General features: G+C 37.7%; 1 protein-coding gene and 1 pseudogene across 1 annotated transcript; both read right to left on the bottom strand.

Moving 5' to 3' along the window:
- Positions 1-3,511: 3,511 nt before the first annotated feature.
- LOC137724912 (cyclin-D1-1-like) lies at positions 3,512-5,055 on the bottom strand (annotated as a pseudogene).
- Positions 5,056-8,627: 3,572 nt separating this feature from the next.
- Positions 8,628-13,889, bottom strand: LOC137726365 (Xanthine/uracil permease family protein). Its single transcript, XM_068465285.2, has 14 exons — positions 13,623-13,889; positions 12,974-13,071; positions 12,683-12,859; positions 12,363-12,463; positions 12,183-12,258; positions 11,832-11,891; positions 11,527-11,702; positions 10,747-10,843; positions 10,323-10,409; positions 10,176-10,234; positions 9,764-9,855; positions 9,587-9,664; positions 9,249-9,409; positions 8,628-9,151 (listed from the first exon to the last, which is right to left on the bottom strand). Exons 1-14 carry the CDS (start codon positions 13,729-13,731, stop codon positions 8,933-8,935), a joined length of 1,590 nt encoding a protein of 529 aa, XP_068321386.2. The 5' UTR covers positions 13,732-13,889; the 3' UTR covers positions 8,628-8,932.
- Positions 13,890-15,395: the final 1,506 nt, after the last annotated feature.

A 15,395-nucleotide genomic window follows, 5' to 3' on the forward strand; every position in this document is an offset into this window, starting at 1 on the left:
CATGGGGAGAGGTGAGATTTGTGGATGCTTAAAATACACTACGAAATCTCTCAAATTCCCTCTAATTCCTCAACTTTCTCAAATTCTTTAAAATATGTTATAAACTTCTTTAAAATCCTAATTGAATACACCCGGTGTGACAACCCGTTCCAAATTTTACGTTTTTATTTTATTTTAAAAGTGTGAATTTACGAAATTGCCCTAGAGGTAAGGACTTTGACTTCCGTTGACCATCGACTTGAGAGATGTGGGACTTATTCTTTTAGCATATCCTCGTAGTACTCATTGGTACGAACGTATAGGCGAAAGCCGTTTGCGAGTCCGGATTATAACGGTATAGTTATGGACGTTTGAAATTGGTTATTTAAATATTTGAATTCCCACCTTGTGGGATTAGTGGACCAATTAAATTAAAGGGACAAGGAACCAATTAGAAGAGAGAAGTGAAGCTTGCAGCCAATCAGAAAGAAAGAAGAAAAGAAAAGAAAAGAAAAGAAAAAAATGGGAAAGCTTCCCGTGCACCCATACCCGACATATGTGACCACCCATTTTCCAAGGCCAATTCCGGCCAACTCCGGTGGAGTTTTTCGATGCCACCACCACCATCTTGAAGCTCTCATTCCCCTCTACAAAACTCACCTTGATTAACCATGGTATGGGGCGGTTTGAGGTCACGAAAATTGACGAAAATCAATGGTGCTCCGACTTTGTAGACGAAAATCAATCCGCAACTCCCATCATCCCAGGAGCAAAACCCAACCAACCTTGACCCCGTTGGACCACCGTAAACGACGAATCGACGTCGGGAAGTTTTAGGCCCCCGCCGGCTTTGTGGGCAAAATTGACCATCTTCCGTCCACTTTTGGACTTCGTGGCAGGTATGAAAGTTGCTCCACTCACTGATATCTTCATTTCTGTGAAGTTTGAGAATTTTTGGAAATAGTTGGATTTTCCGGCGAGTCGGGGCGGCCGACCGCCACCCGCAGCGGCGCATGGCCAGTGGGCCGCCAATGCTATTTTTAGGCTATGTCAAATGTCTTGAATTCAGTTTTGTCATTTGAATGACGTAGGTTGAAAGTTGGAACCTAAATTCGTTACGATACGTTACTTGATAAAAATGTGAATCTATGATCCGACTGTTGGATCGTCACCAAAATTGGATATATTATAATACGTAATATTTAAAGATCATAGGAATTTATGGATCGGGAATCCGACGTACAGATCTTCCTGAATTGGATTTGTAAGTTGGTAAAATAAATGTTCACGACCACTTGTTTTAGGCAATTGACGGAGATCTGGCCGTTGGATCGTAATGAAATTTTAATATGTTATTCTAGAAACATATTGTGGATCGTTGGGAGTTGCGGATTGGAAATCTGATATGCGGATCTTCCGGGTCAAGTTATACAGGGTTGTAAACCCTACCGTCGATCTTTGATCGACGGTTGACTTGTGGTCAATGGGTCCCAAACTATTTTAGAATTTCGTTGAGGTTGTGTTTTATGTGAATTACGTATTCTTCGGATAAGAGTTCTGAGATGTGATTTGATAATTGGTCTCAGGGACCAATCATTCAGGACACCTCGATGTGTGCGCTAGAAAATCATAGCGTGGGCTCCAGGTAAGTGGATCTTTTCCTTTTTATCGTACATATTGTTGAGAGTTCTATCGACACTTTTAAATTGATTAGGTATATTACTTTCATATATAATTATTGTGAATGCTTGAAGTACTATATGAACTACGAATGGCTTGATCCTTGTTTAGGGTACGTAGGCAGTCTAACGAGACGTTAGATGCAGCCATAAAATATTTGAGACAAAAGCCTTGCTTGGGAAATTGAGTAATGCGAAGGAAATTGGTAAAGACAAGTTTTAGTTTTATGAATTAGTTAGCTAAATTAGTATTAATTGTGTCGTCATGGATAATTATCCCTGAAAATAAGTAGTTCAGGAGTAGGGCATTATTGATTGTACACTTCACACCGTATTGTTTATAATTGAGAATGTTACGACATAGTTGAGTATTAGATTGCATCATGGTATATCAATATGTATATTACTTGCATATAATTATTGGGAATGCTTTCAAGTGCAAAGGTGAACTCAGGACACCCAGGTAAGTTCAGGTGAGTTTATGATATTAGTTGAATCGATTAAGTTATAGCATGACTACAGTTATGTGTTAGGCAACTTCGATACTGTCGTACTGGTTGCCATGAGTTCCACATGTTATATTGAGATGCATTGAGAGCTCATAAACCTGCATCCCGGTGTTAGTGCTCCCGTCCGTGGCCAGGGCACAGTCCTTCACGTGATGTTCACCTCCCGCACCTTACACTCACCTTGGATTCAAGGTAGGTGCACAGTCCTGTCGTACAGATCACCTTAGGTGGTTCCGACTCGTAGGTGACCCGCAATTATTCGCCCAGTCTTCACGTGATCGTAGCACTTAAGCGTATTTATTTACACCCAGTCCTGTCATACAGACCACTTTAGGTGGTTCCGACTCATGTGCAGGTATACTTATTGAGTTATTGGCTAGCCAGGATTGATGAGATATGAATAAGTCGTACAGGTCACTATAGGTGACTCCGACTTATATGCTAGCCAAGATTGATGAGATATGGATAAGTCGTACAGGTCACTATAGGTGACTCTGACTTATATGCTAGTCATGATTGATGAGATATGGATAAATCGTACAGGTCACTATAGGAGACTCCGACTTATATGCTAGCCAGGATTGATGAGATATGGATAAGTCGTACAGGTCACTATAGGTGACTCCGACTTATATGCTAGCCATGATTGATGAGATATGGATAAGTTGTACATGTCATTTTAGATGACTCTGACTGATATATCACTTTGTATTGATTTAGTTCATTTGGCCTACTTATTAATGTATAGTGGAGTTGATGGCAAACCGTGGTTTTGATCATTTCTGAGTATGGTTTGGATATATGTATATATGTTGTACTGTCTTATGGAAAACGATACGGGTTTTACATTTAGGGCATTACTTTTAGAGAGGTAATAACTTTGGGAAGCTTGGTTTTATTGCTTACTCACACCTTCTGTTTGGTGCCCTCCAGGTTTTAGCTGCTGAGTTTGTATCGACAAGAATCTGTGGTGAATCTTAGTATTGATGGATATTTCTGAGGGTATGATTCTTACCCACACTACTGTACCTTACTTATGCTCTGACATAGCGTGTGAAATGGGTTCGCTCCCACTCATAGCGCACTCTGGTACTTAGACACTTTTAGATTCAAATTTATTCACTTTTTATACATTATCACATTTTATAGCTTCGTCACCTTCCAGGTGTCGGCCAGCACAACGCAATTCAGGGTCCAAGTGGACTTTCTGGGTCGGGGTGTGTCACCCGGATTTCTAAGGATTTTAATAAACTATCTTAAAATTTTAATTAAATACACCTTGAATTTCAGAGAATCACTTAAAATTCTGATTGAATACCGCTAGATTCATTAAAAGAATTAAAATCTCTTAAAATCTCAATTGAATACACCCCCTTAAAGTATCAAACTTCTCACAAAATAACCAATAAATTAATACTAAGAACATGGTAAAATATATAATATGAAATTGAATCGTCACTAATCAATTATAATTTATGAACTCTCTAATCCCGACCGTCCATCTTATAATGAAAATGTCATCCAAAAAAAATGTAAGGACAAAAATTTAAAGAGATGGTGGAGGGAATAATTCAATAGGCGGCTCCTTGAATTCTCCGGCTATTTCTATTTACGGCAGCTGTACATCGGCGGCGGCGGAGGGTCGGAGCCGCTTGGTTGACCGCCCTGCTTGGATGGTAGATTCGGGATTCTCGAACCGAGTGTCGCAGCTTGAACAAGCAGCCGCGTCGAGCACGCCGATTGGACAGCCTGGAGCCGACAGCGCCGATCCGATACTTGGCTGTTTATGGTGGGAACACCGACAACGTGTCGAGCAGGTACTCCTCCATGAGAAAAGAAATATTACCGCGAGATTTCCCTTCACAGGTTTCTATGTCCCAACTCTTCGATTCTGACTAAACCGAAAAATTAATTATTCACAACACAGCCCCAAAAAAATCATAAATTGCAAAAACACCCGCGGCAAATACTATACTTTGTTCACTGTCTCGTAGAAAAACGGCGCCCCTTGGCGATCTCCGTCCGCCGCAAAATCAACGCTTAAACCGGCGGCTCAGAGCACAGCGGCCGCCGCAATCGTCGATGGAGAGAAACCCAAGAAGTCAATCACTGAGAAAACATCAAAAACGCAAAAAATCCAGAAAACAAAATAAAATGAATGGGCTTTATTAATCGGGTAGTGAATCAGTTAAATACCAAGAATGGTGCTGAGAACTAAATCGGAGGAGGCTGAGAGGAGAGAGGAGGACGATGAGGGGAGGTCGGAGACAAAATGGTGGAGGAAATCGAAGGGGATTATGGATCGGAGCCTCCAATTGAGAATCCCCATGACCCGGAGCTCCATCCGCTGGACCGTTTTGGGCTCGAAGATTTGGAGGTCCAGGATGAAGGGGACGTTTGGCGCCTCCATTTTTGCGGCTAAAGACAAAGGCAACACGCGACGGACAGCAGCTGAAACGGTCACGACCCTCTATGTCGATGCAACAAAACATGAAATGTACTAAAAAGTCAAGGGTCAGACACGTCAGCATTCGAAAATGCGTTTTTTTTTTTTTTTAATTCTCGGAAAGTGTTACCGGGAGAGAGTGGGGGGAGAGGAAGCGGTCGAAGTAGTTGACGGAGAGGAAGGCGGTGAGGGGAGAAAAGCGGTGGTGGGCGTGGACTTTTAGGATCTAGTTGATGGAGTCCTGGCGGGCGATGATGTCGATTGTACAGTCGCGGAACCGGGAGATATAGGTTGGGGAGGGCATGTGGTTGGGCTCAGAGTCGATGAGACAGGTGAGGATAGAGGTGGTGGTGGTTTCAATCTGATGGCAGGGGAGAGGGTGGGAGCGGAGGAGGAGGAAGAGGAAGACATTGGTGGTGAGAGAGGGTAGTGGGTTTGGTGGTCATTGCTGGGCAATGGCATCGTGTGTATTTTACAGGTTTTTGGGTTGATGGGTGTGTCTGTTGGGTTTTCCTATCTTGCTTTGTGTGTTTATTTTGTTTGTCTGTTCTGTGCGTTGGTTGGAAAGAGAGAGAGAGAGAGAGAGAGAGAGAGAGGGGCTTTTAAGCTTGATGATCTGCGTTTTACTGCTTGTGGACCATTGAATCGATTCCATGATCTTGATAGGACGGAGTATTGAGATGCACCTTTTTCTAAATTATGCTTTGCCAAACAACAATGATAGAGTCACAAAATTTATTCAAGTATGGTCGTTAAATGATGTATAGGTATAGCAAATTAGGTATGTATACTGAACTTCGACTCTTAAGTCAATTATGAAATTTCTTGTTATTTAGGAATTAAATTGGTGAACTAATTTGGGATTCGGAATCATAGTACTCTTCGAGAAATACTATAATCATTTCCTCATAAGCGACGTTGATGATCCTAAACCATTGATACATTATGTATCTTTATATTGAACTTTTGAGTATTTTTCATCCGATTGAGTTCATCAATATATATTTAGGGAGAAAAAAAATTCATATGAAGTAGTGCCATAAACATGATTACAAATAACTAAAATGTAAGTTTTTGTAATGTTTAGTGAAATTTGAAAAAAGTATTTCATGGACTTTGGCACTTTTTTAATGAAAACAGTATTTTAATTAACAAATTTGTAGATTATGGCAATTAGAACTTAGATGTAAAAGAGAACGTTATTAAATAAAAATAGTTAACAGAGTTATCTATAATGAAGTTAAGAGACGTGTCAAAATATTAGCAAAGAGACACACAAAATGGGGCAGCAGACCCGAAGCCCCTAAATAGTGGCTTAGTAGTAAATGAATGAGTATCGATTGAGCTATAAACTCAAATGTTATAGATCTGAATCTTTACAATTAAAAAATTATCCAGTATATTATATGAGCTTATATTGAATGACAGAATCCTCTTTATAATACATTGGGGGTGAGATTGGAGTAATAACTTGGTTTAGTCCTAACCTTTCTTTTGTTCACCCCTAGCTTATTTACATTATAAGACATTTCATGTATATAGAAATAAACCAAGCTATTCATCGTTATCTTTTTAAAGGTAAAAATATATATATACATACACAGGCCCATTATGCAAAGGGATTTTCATTTTTTTGAAAAAAAATTAAGGATTAGGTGTGGGGTCCACTTCACATCAAATTTCAACGATCCGAACCGTCCATTTTGTAAGTCTTGATTCATAGATCATCCTTGCAAAAATTCAATTCAATTCAATTCGAAATCCTTTGCCTATTTAATGATCAAGATCAAATTTCATTGTTTTTTGTATAACAAATTATTCATTCATTTCTTTGAACCCAATTAGATGTCTTAAAAATTTCTGATTTGGTTAACATTTTGTAAGGGTGATATATGAGGTACAACTTGAAAAATAGATTGTTTGGATCGTTAAAATTCGATATGGTGTGGACCCCATAACCAATCTCCGTTTTTATAAATAAAAAAAAAAAAAATGGGGATCGCTTCCCTTAAAAGCTTCCTATATATATATATAAGACACCTAATTGGGTTTAAAAAAATTAACGAATAGTTTGTTATATAAGAAACAATGAAATTTTATCTAGATAATTAAATAGGCAAATGATTTCGGATTGAATTGAAATTTTGCAAAAATAATCTATGAATCGAAACTTACAAAATAATCGGTTCGGATCGTTGAAGTTCAAAGTGAAATGGGCCCCACACCTAATCCTTTTTTTTTTTTTTTAAATAATGATCCCTTCACATATATAGGTGGTGAAATGAGAAACGAGTAATTGGCATTAGCTAAATTGGTAAGAAATGGAGCGTAGGTATAGTAGAATATAGGTAGTATAACCGAACTTGGTCAAGAAAAGAACGACAAGTTGGGGCAAAATGGGACAATAAATATGCTATCATTCGTCGCCCACTACCATGTGGGTGATGTGAGTGGCTAATGCAGTGTGGGATTAACATGCGTCAACAGATCCCTCCTTAATTATGTACATTCATTCTCTTTTGAGCTATTCAATTGACTACCTAGGAAAAACATAGAAATGCTAAAGGTGAAAAGAAGAGTGCAAGAATCACTCTTGGATAAAATGTAAGCAATATGTGCAGCTTGAATGGAAAAGTGAAACGCAAAGGTTAGACCATCTTCAAATGAGTGTCAAATATGCTAAATATGATTAAAAGACATTCAGGTGTTCTTCAACGAATATGTCATATATGATGTGGCAATTGAGTCATTTGATTCATTCCTTCTGTCTTTTTTTACAGCAAACAAAGGAGTCAAATATATTTAATTTAATTTTTTAATGCATAGATCCAATTATTAACAACCAATAGAATAAAAATAAAAATTAATTTTGATTATTTTTTAATAGTTAATGTAATTCTGGATCCAATAAAATAATAAAATAAATATTTGACACATCCATTGAAAAAAAAAAAGGAATTTAGCACTTGTATTCAATTTGTCATATCAGCCATTAAATAAAATTTTCACATATTGTATTTGACATCTCTTTTGAATATGCTCTTACAAGTTTGGAGTGAAGTGACACAAGAAAGTCATTGACGTAGGGCTGGTTTGGTATTACTGTGCTTTGAAAAAAAGCTGATTCTGCTGTGCTGTGAGAATAAGCGGCTGTGAAATAAAGCAGCAGAGTGTTTGGTAAACTTTTTTGTAAAAGTGCTTTTGAAAAAAAAAAAAATAGTATTATAGTGTTTGGTAAACTTTTATGTAAAACAGATGTGAAAAAAAGCCGATTTTTCAAAGCTAGGTTTTGCAGCTTCTGTTTTTGGCTTTTTTTTCACCCAAAACTGTGAAAAAAAGCTGAAGCTGAATGTTTACCAAACACAAAAATAGCTCCCAGCTTTTTTTGATACCAGCTTTTTTTAGAATCACCTCAGTACCAAACCAGGTCGTAGTACAAAAAAAATGAGCTTGCTTTGATGAATTTCAACTGCGCCTTATTTTTTGATGAATTTCAACTGCGCCTCCTTTGGCAGCAACACCAATAAGCAAAACTGCCGACCACAAGAAACACGGAATTGACACCAGCGGCCTTGTGACTTGGATACCACTTCACCCGCGGAATCAGGGATGTGATTTTTTTTTTTTTTTTTGTAATATTTATCAAAACAGAGAGATGAATTCGAACTTGTAACCTTTTCAACTTTGGAACAAGAATTGCATATATTGATTTCTACGTAATTTTAGTTGGTTCTTCTTTTTGGATACCAAAGTTCACCGCTAGTTTTGGGTTTGGATTCTTGTTCTCAATTGGTTACCTGGATTCCATTTTGCTTCCTGGGTTTGATACATGAAACGAGGACGCTAAGTAAACAGCCTTCCAATCCAATCATGCAACATCATGTGAAAAGTTAAAAACATGGTGACGCGTGATGGTTTTGAGACACCGGCACCTTACATCTTAAATGTTTCACACCAGAACAAGGCAAAAGGCATCAGATTAATAGATCTCTAATGCCATAGAAAATAGATCCAAAACAGAAAGAGATAACAATTCCAATATATAAATTAAGTAGTTCTCTTCATAACATATCAAATTCTTGAAATATCAGTAATTAGATGTTTTCCATGATAAGTTATCAGCTGTAAGAGCATAATTACAAGCTTAGAGTGTGTTCAACTACTGTATGGTATCCCCATTCCAAAACACTCCGGTACGTATCATTTTTTTCCTTCGTCACGCTCGACGTCAAAACAAAAGATACTCTTCCTTTTTAGTTTCCGCTATGAGAGCTTTTCATCGATCAGAAGTATCGGATGGAGTGGAACGCTGCTCAGAATCAAACTGAAGGGAAATGCCTATTGAGGTTGTAGGGCAGTGAGTAGAACTCTTCACTCCTGGTATCTGTGTTGAAATTCTGAAACTTTTCCCACCAGTGCCTACCACTGTCTCTCCGAGTTGCGCTGTGTCCACGGCTGACAGTTGAGTCCAAGAACAAAGCGACAATGATGCCAACGGTTGCTGGAGACGAGAAAATTACTTCAACAATATTGTTGAACTGCAGTTTCAAATAAGCAACATTCATGAGTTAGCAGAGAGTTATGTGTAAGACAACTTTCAAGCTGTGCAGATAAGTTGCAATTAAAACTACTCACCCAAATGGAACGAGTGTGAACAGGACCGCGATCAGAAATCAAGTGGTATTCATGAAAGTATTCTGTCACCGAAAGACCCATGAAGATAGAAAAGCCTACAATGAACATCGTCCTAAAGCTGTTTAGGTTGCAGAACTGGAGCAAACCAAGACCAGCAGAAGCTGCACACCATGCAACGTATATCACTATCGACATTTCAAAATATAAATCTAATATGTGAACTCTGAAGGAGCATAGACACTAAACTGAGATATATTAAGTATTCAGTCCACATAAACTCAAAAGCGGAAAATCAACAATACATAGTCATAATTATGATTTAGGAACGAAATGCATACCAACATAGGCGAAGAGGACGCAATACAATGCAGCGAAAATTGGCATTGGTATCGAAGCAAGAAAAGCCCCAAATTTTCCTGCGCATGACATAATTAATGACACACTCATACTAGATAATGCAAACAAAGTTATGAATATAGTTTATATTGTTGAATGAGTAAAACAGAATACTCTACCTAATACAGCGAAGAAGAGCATAAAGGCTGCTGCTATCTGAATTACTCTCCGACTTCCAACCCGTGTCATTCCCAGAAGGCCAGCATTTTCACTAGAAAATTAGGGTAGGATCATTAGATCACAGTTGCTTTCTCTTTTTCTTTCGGTTAACGATTATAGTTTCTTTCTTCTTTAGATGAGTTTTCTGTTAACGCAGAGTTCTACAAGCCTACAACTAAGGTGCCCACGCCGTCAATGCCTAAAACTAAGCAACCATGGGGCACTTGTAACATGGATTCAGAACAGTGATTCATATTATTGTTCTTCAGAATTATATGCAGGCAAACTGTAAAATTGAGTCAGAGAAGCATAGATCCTTATTCCATAATTCTACAACAAAAGACATCATAATTGCATAAGTTAAATACTCACACTGAAGCAGTGGAGCCAGATACCGAGCCAAATATTCCATCCAGAAAAGTGCTTACGCCCTGAAATTTTACAAGACGAAATAAGTTTTTCATTGCCACAACTATAAAGATGTGATTAACATTAGAATTCAATCGGACCACTTCCTACCAGCCAGCCAACACCTCTGCTGATAACAGAAGGTGGTGTAGGGGTGGCACTCCCATATCTTGACGCAGCAATAAATGTACCTATAGACTGCCCCAAATGAATGGGGAGTAAAAATATGTCAGCGCGAATGAAAAGCAATGTGTATTCATTTTATAAACCTTTCACTGAGAAACATATTTCAAGTCAAAAGATAACATTAGCTTAAGATGAGAATGTCATATTTATTCTTCGCATAAAACGTCAAGACAGCCATCTATGAAGGCATATTAATACAAGTTTCCTCAAGAAATCGTAATAAAGATGTCTGGTCTACTTTATGTGTATATGCAAAATAAACATCTGCCTTCGTAAATTCAGTCTTGAATTATCAAAACTAGAATAGGCAATTCATTAAACAAACAAGAAAGAAATTCATAAGTCTTACCTCAATAATGGCAACGAGAGCTGCAGCCATCATTGCAAAAATATCTCCAGCATTAAAATCAGGACGCCCCCATTGAAACGGATAGGGAATCCTTATCCTGCACATGGTGGAAGAGAAAACGTTATTGAATGGCATACTGTTTTATTAAAATCATGAATTACATTACAATGATCCAGCATCTAGCAATGCAGGAGTAAACTTCTGGAGCATGAAACCAAGAGATAAGAGTGGACGTAATCGTTTATGGTGCCTCAGCAAGTGCACTATGATAATTAGGCTTAAGTTTGATCTTATAGTAACTCAAAACAGGAAGTTTTCTTCAGAACATGGAAAACACCCACAACATATTTGCGGAAACACGGTATAACTAGAACAGCTTTCTCTAACAGAAAAAGGAAAATAAGATCCCATGGTTACTCAAGACAGGAATTGTTCTTCAGAAATATTGAAAAGCATGAAGATCATCATTGCAAAGTGCATAACTAGAATATGTTTGATTGTTTCAAATAATCCACCTCCAACAATTTCTCTATTGACTGTATCCTGTATTTGGGGTCATATAATTGCACGTCTCAATTTTCATTGCAAACAAGTGTTTCCCGCTGAAGTAAACTGTTATCGACAACTCTCTTACAGAACAATCGTATGGGGAAACAAATCCATTAGCATTAGCCATGAATGGTTGAGCACTAACACAAAAAACATGAATGATCGATTGAAAATGTCAGTACAGGTGCTTCTTGCATGAAATGCAAATGCTAGCTAGAAGTTGAAGTTTACCAAGGAGCAGCGCTAATCAGCCCTGAACGATCAGTACGGCAACTAATTTGAGTTGCATAAGATCTTTTCTTATACGCACCAGCTGCTGTTAAAATTTCTGCATATGTCCATACAATCGCAACAGTAAACAGTACGGCAAATCGACCAAATATAGGCGGTTTTAACTTCATCGTGTACTGCAGTAACAATGGTCAAATATCAGAAGAGACTATTAGTAAGAGTAGATATGCACATTTTTAACATGAGATATTGAAAATTAAATTGAAGATGTCTGCATGAAAATGATCATTCAGGACATTGCCCACCTGTGATATGAAAACCACAAGGATCAGTGCTGGTAATCCAATTTCAACACATTTTGCCAGCTGCAACCATCAAACAGAAAGAAAAAACAAATCAAAACAAAGTAATACCGACATGTAGTTGACAGAGAAGCTTAAAGGAGGTCTGAGTTAAGTAATATCAAACCCAAGTTTAAAGTAGTGCCTAAAAGCTCCCGAGACTAAATACTATAATTTTTCATAGAAATGATATTTGAGATTTAACATCATGAATTGACCACTAAAGGTTCCAACTTCCAGGAGCTCTTCAATTTCTTTCTTACAAACCAATTATTTGCACTGAGCAGTACCACAATGATTGGTTCAGAATGTTACCTGAGGGAAACCAAGTGCAAAGAACCCAAGTCCAGTAAGCGTTACAAGGGGAACTGCAGAGAGAGGACTAAGATACCTGCACAAGCCACATCAATAATCAAGTTCTTTCTTAGACAAAGTAATAACTACAAAATCACATCAAGAAATTCTAATTTTGGCTTCACCGCCGCTCCAGCTTACCTCCCAAAAATTCTCACGAACCCAAGAAAACCAAAGATCACCTGCAAGAGAGATGCAATCACAATTGCTCCTTGCACTGCTTTCATGGTTTCCTTAAACCTCTAAAGAAAACATTCACAGATAACAATGAGCGTAAGTATGAAAAAACTCAAAACCCCGGAAATCATATGCATTAGACTGCCTCTATGTCAAATCAAAATAGTAAACGGTAGCCATTTTTATGTAAACCCTTCTTTACCATCCACACATTCTGTCCTAGAGTCCAACAGAAAGCTAAAATCCACGAAAAAAGGAAAATGTAAAAATTGTGGGACACCAACCCGGTGGGGGTCTATGTAGACATCGAACCTCCTGGACAACGCAATGGAGACAGCAGGGATGATGAAGGCATATGAGGCCCCCATGACCACCGGAAGCCGAGTCCCGAACCAAGTCTGCAAGAGTGTGTTGATCCCAGCAACAAAGAGGATTGTTTCAATCACTTCAGCCTTCTCCACCTATTAACACAAAAAACATAGAAATTTCTGTTAGAAATATAAACACTACGAGCAAATAAATCAGAAGAAGGAAACAAATTTATTTGTAAATTTGGGGGTATAAGGAGGTCTTACATTGCCACCACCCATGAGAGGGACAAGTAATGTGGGGATGAACACAGTGGTCCCAAGCATTACCAGGAAATGCTGGAATCCCAGAAGTATGGCTTCAGCTGCATTCAATCAAACAAGTGTTAGCAAATAGTGCAACAAAAGACAATCTTTTTAGCAGGAAACGAAGAAAAAATAGGAGGGAAAATGAAAACAGAATATAAAATACAGGGTCATAGCCAAAAACAAAATGCTTTAATAGGTGACTGGTTTCCCGGCAAATGCAGGAAAACGAGAAAAAGAGAGGCGTAAACTGAGAAAATTTTAAGAGATTCTAGAGAAAACACTGAAACACAGAAAGGGTAATTCATGCGATTATCGAGAGAGAAAAAATACCATGTTAGTATAAAGGAAGCAACTTTATCAGAGTTTGTTTCATTTTATTTTCTCACACACGCAAACAAATCTCTGGAAAACCATTTTCTTTTCTTACAACCCATTTTTTTACTTGGCAACCAAACAAAACTGACATTGCCCAAAAACTCAGAAGATGTAAAAATACCATCATAGAAAAAAATGGAAACTTTCTCCTATGATCCATGGTAAATGTAATGTGATGGAAACAGGTTAATGCTCTGTGTGTGTGTGCATGTTAGAGAGAGAGAGGGGGTACGCCATGGGGGAGAGGAGGTGACACAGAAGTCGACACCGGGAAGCTGGTCCTTGATGGGGTGAGGCTGGAAGTCATCTGTCTTTTTGGGGCCTCCTCCGGCGCTAGCCATGGCTGTTGATGGTGGAGAGGAAGGAAAAAGCTTGAACCTTCGAGGGGTAGGGGGAGCTCAAAAACTCAGAGGCTCCCTCTCTCTCTCTCTCTCTCTCTCTCTCTCTCTCTCTGTTTGCTCAGAGCTGTGTGCTGCGCGCTGTTGTCCGTTTCGGTCCTAAAAGCGTGACAAGAGTGTCGATGATCATTAAGTACAAGCAATTAGAGGGAGAGATGTTAGGCACGTACGTTATGACTTTTAATCCAAATCCCAAAACCATTTTCATCACCAACTTACTTACCAAGTTACAATTTTCTTTCAAGTTTCAAGACTAACAGCAATGCTTTTGTATCTGATTTTACACTAATTACTTGGTTGACTATCACTCTAATAAAGTTGGATTTCATTCATGCGGATCTTGTGTATGTGGGACTTATCTTTGTAGCGAATAGAGATGTAATTAGTAAATGTGAATGTAATTAAAAGTAAATGTATGCACTTACTCTTTAATAATATTTAACTCTAAAATAAATACAACTAATTTGTAACTCCGTTGATTAAAAGCTTTCGCCCTTGCACCCGAAATTTCATGTTCAAATCTAGTAAGTAAACATGCCATAAATATTTATCACAGTTTAACATATTATATAAAAAATATTTATTTTCAAACTTTTTGTAAGTCATTTATGCATATTTGTGAATGACAAATGGAGTATCGCTACACTTAGTTATACCTTGATCAGTTGTATCAAACTCTTGCAACAATGTCAATGGGTGTGATTAGTCTTCTAATTGACAAGGAGCAATGTTATGGAGACTAATTTTGTAAACCAAATGATATTAAAGTTGATGTTACTTAAGTATTGATTAACGTGCTTATTTCTTATTGGTGACATGTCATTTAGTTTATAAATTTAATCAATACAATTCGTATCCCTAGTATTACCCAATTTACAAGTAATGTATGATGGTGCATACATTTTTACATTATGTATTCAAATACGAGTATTAATTTGTTTTTTATATTTATTTGATAATGACACAAATTCACACAATAAAAATTCCCATTAGCTTTTCAGTTCCCACAAAATATTTTCATGATCCCAATTATTATTTTCTGCTCCGAAATATGACCAGCCGGAATTGCAGAGCCAAATCAGTATGCTTGGAGGCCAAGAACTTTTCATTTTCTTCAAACTTCTGCGTGTTTGCTGGTCACATGACCTGCACGCTTCCCTGAGAGAGAAGCCCTAGGGTTGTACGACTAGAGACCATCAGAGTCGTATCTGAGTGACAGACAATAACTGTTCGTTGCAGCAGCAGGAGCCACAGTAGCATATCATATCCTCTGACCATGTCAGGAGGACTTTTGGACTTTTATTGTCATATAATCCAGTAATTAATCATTAATTTCCTTTTTACTGGAAGTTTTTATTATAATTTTTTATTTTTTGTTTCTAATTTGAAGGAGAAAGAAAGGGAGTGAGCGAGTAAGCATGAGTGAGGAGACAGAAAGGTTTAATTTTTAAAATTAAATACGTCAAAATTACATGTAGGCGATATTTAAACAAACAAGAAAAAAATTTTGTTTTGTAAAATTACATTACTGTCTTTAACTTTTTTGTTGTAATAAAAGATTAAATAATATTTTCATCTTTTGTCTCTATATATAAAGTTCCTTTCTA

Source organism: Pyrus communis, chromosome 5, assembly GCF_041283825.1.
Source record: "Pyrus communis isolate YQ-2024b chromosome 5, ASM4128382v1, whole genome shotgun sequence".
Classification (NCBI taxonomy): domain Eukaryota; kingdom Viridiplantae; phylum Streptophyta; class Magnoliopsida; order Rosales; family Rosaceae; genus Pyrus; species Pyrus communis.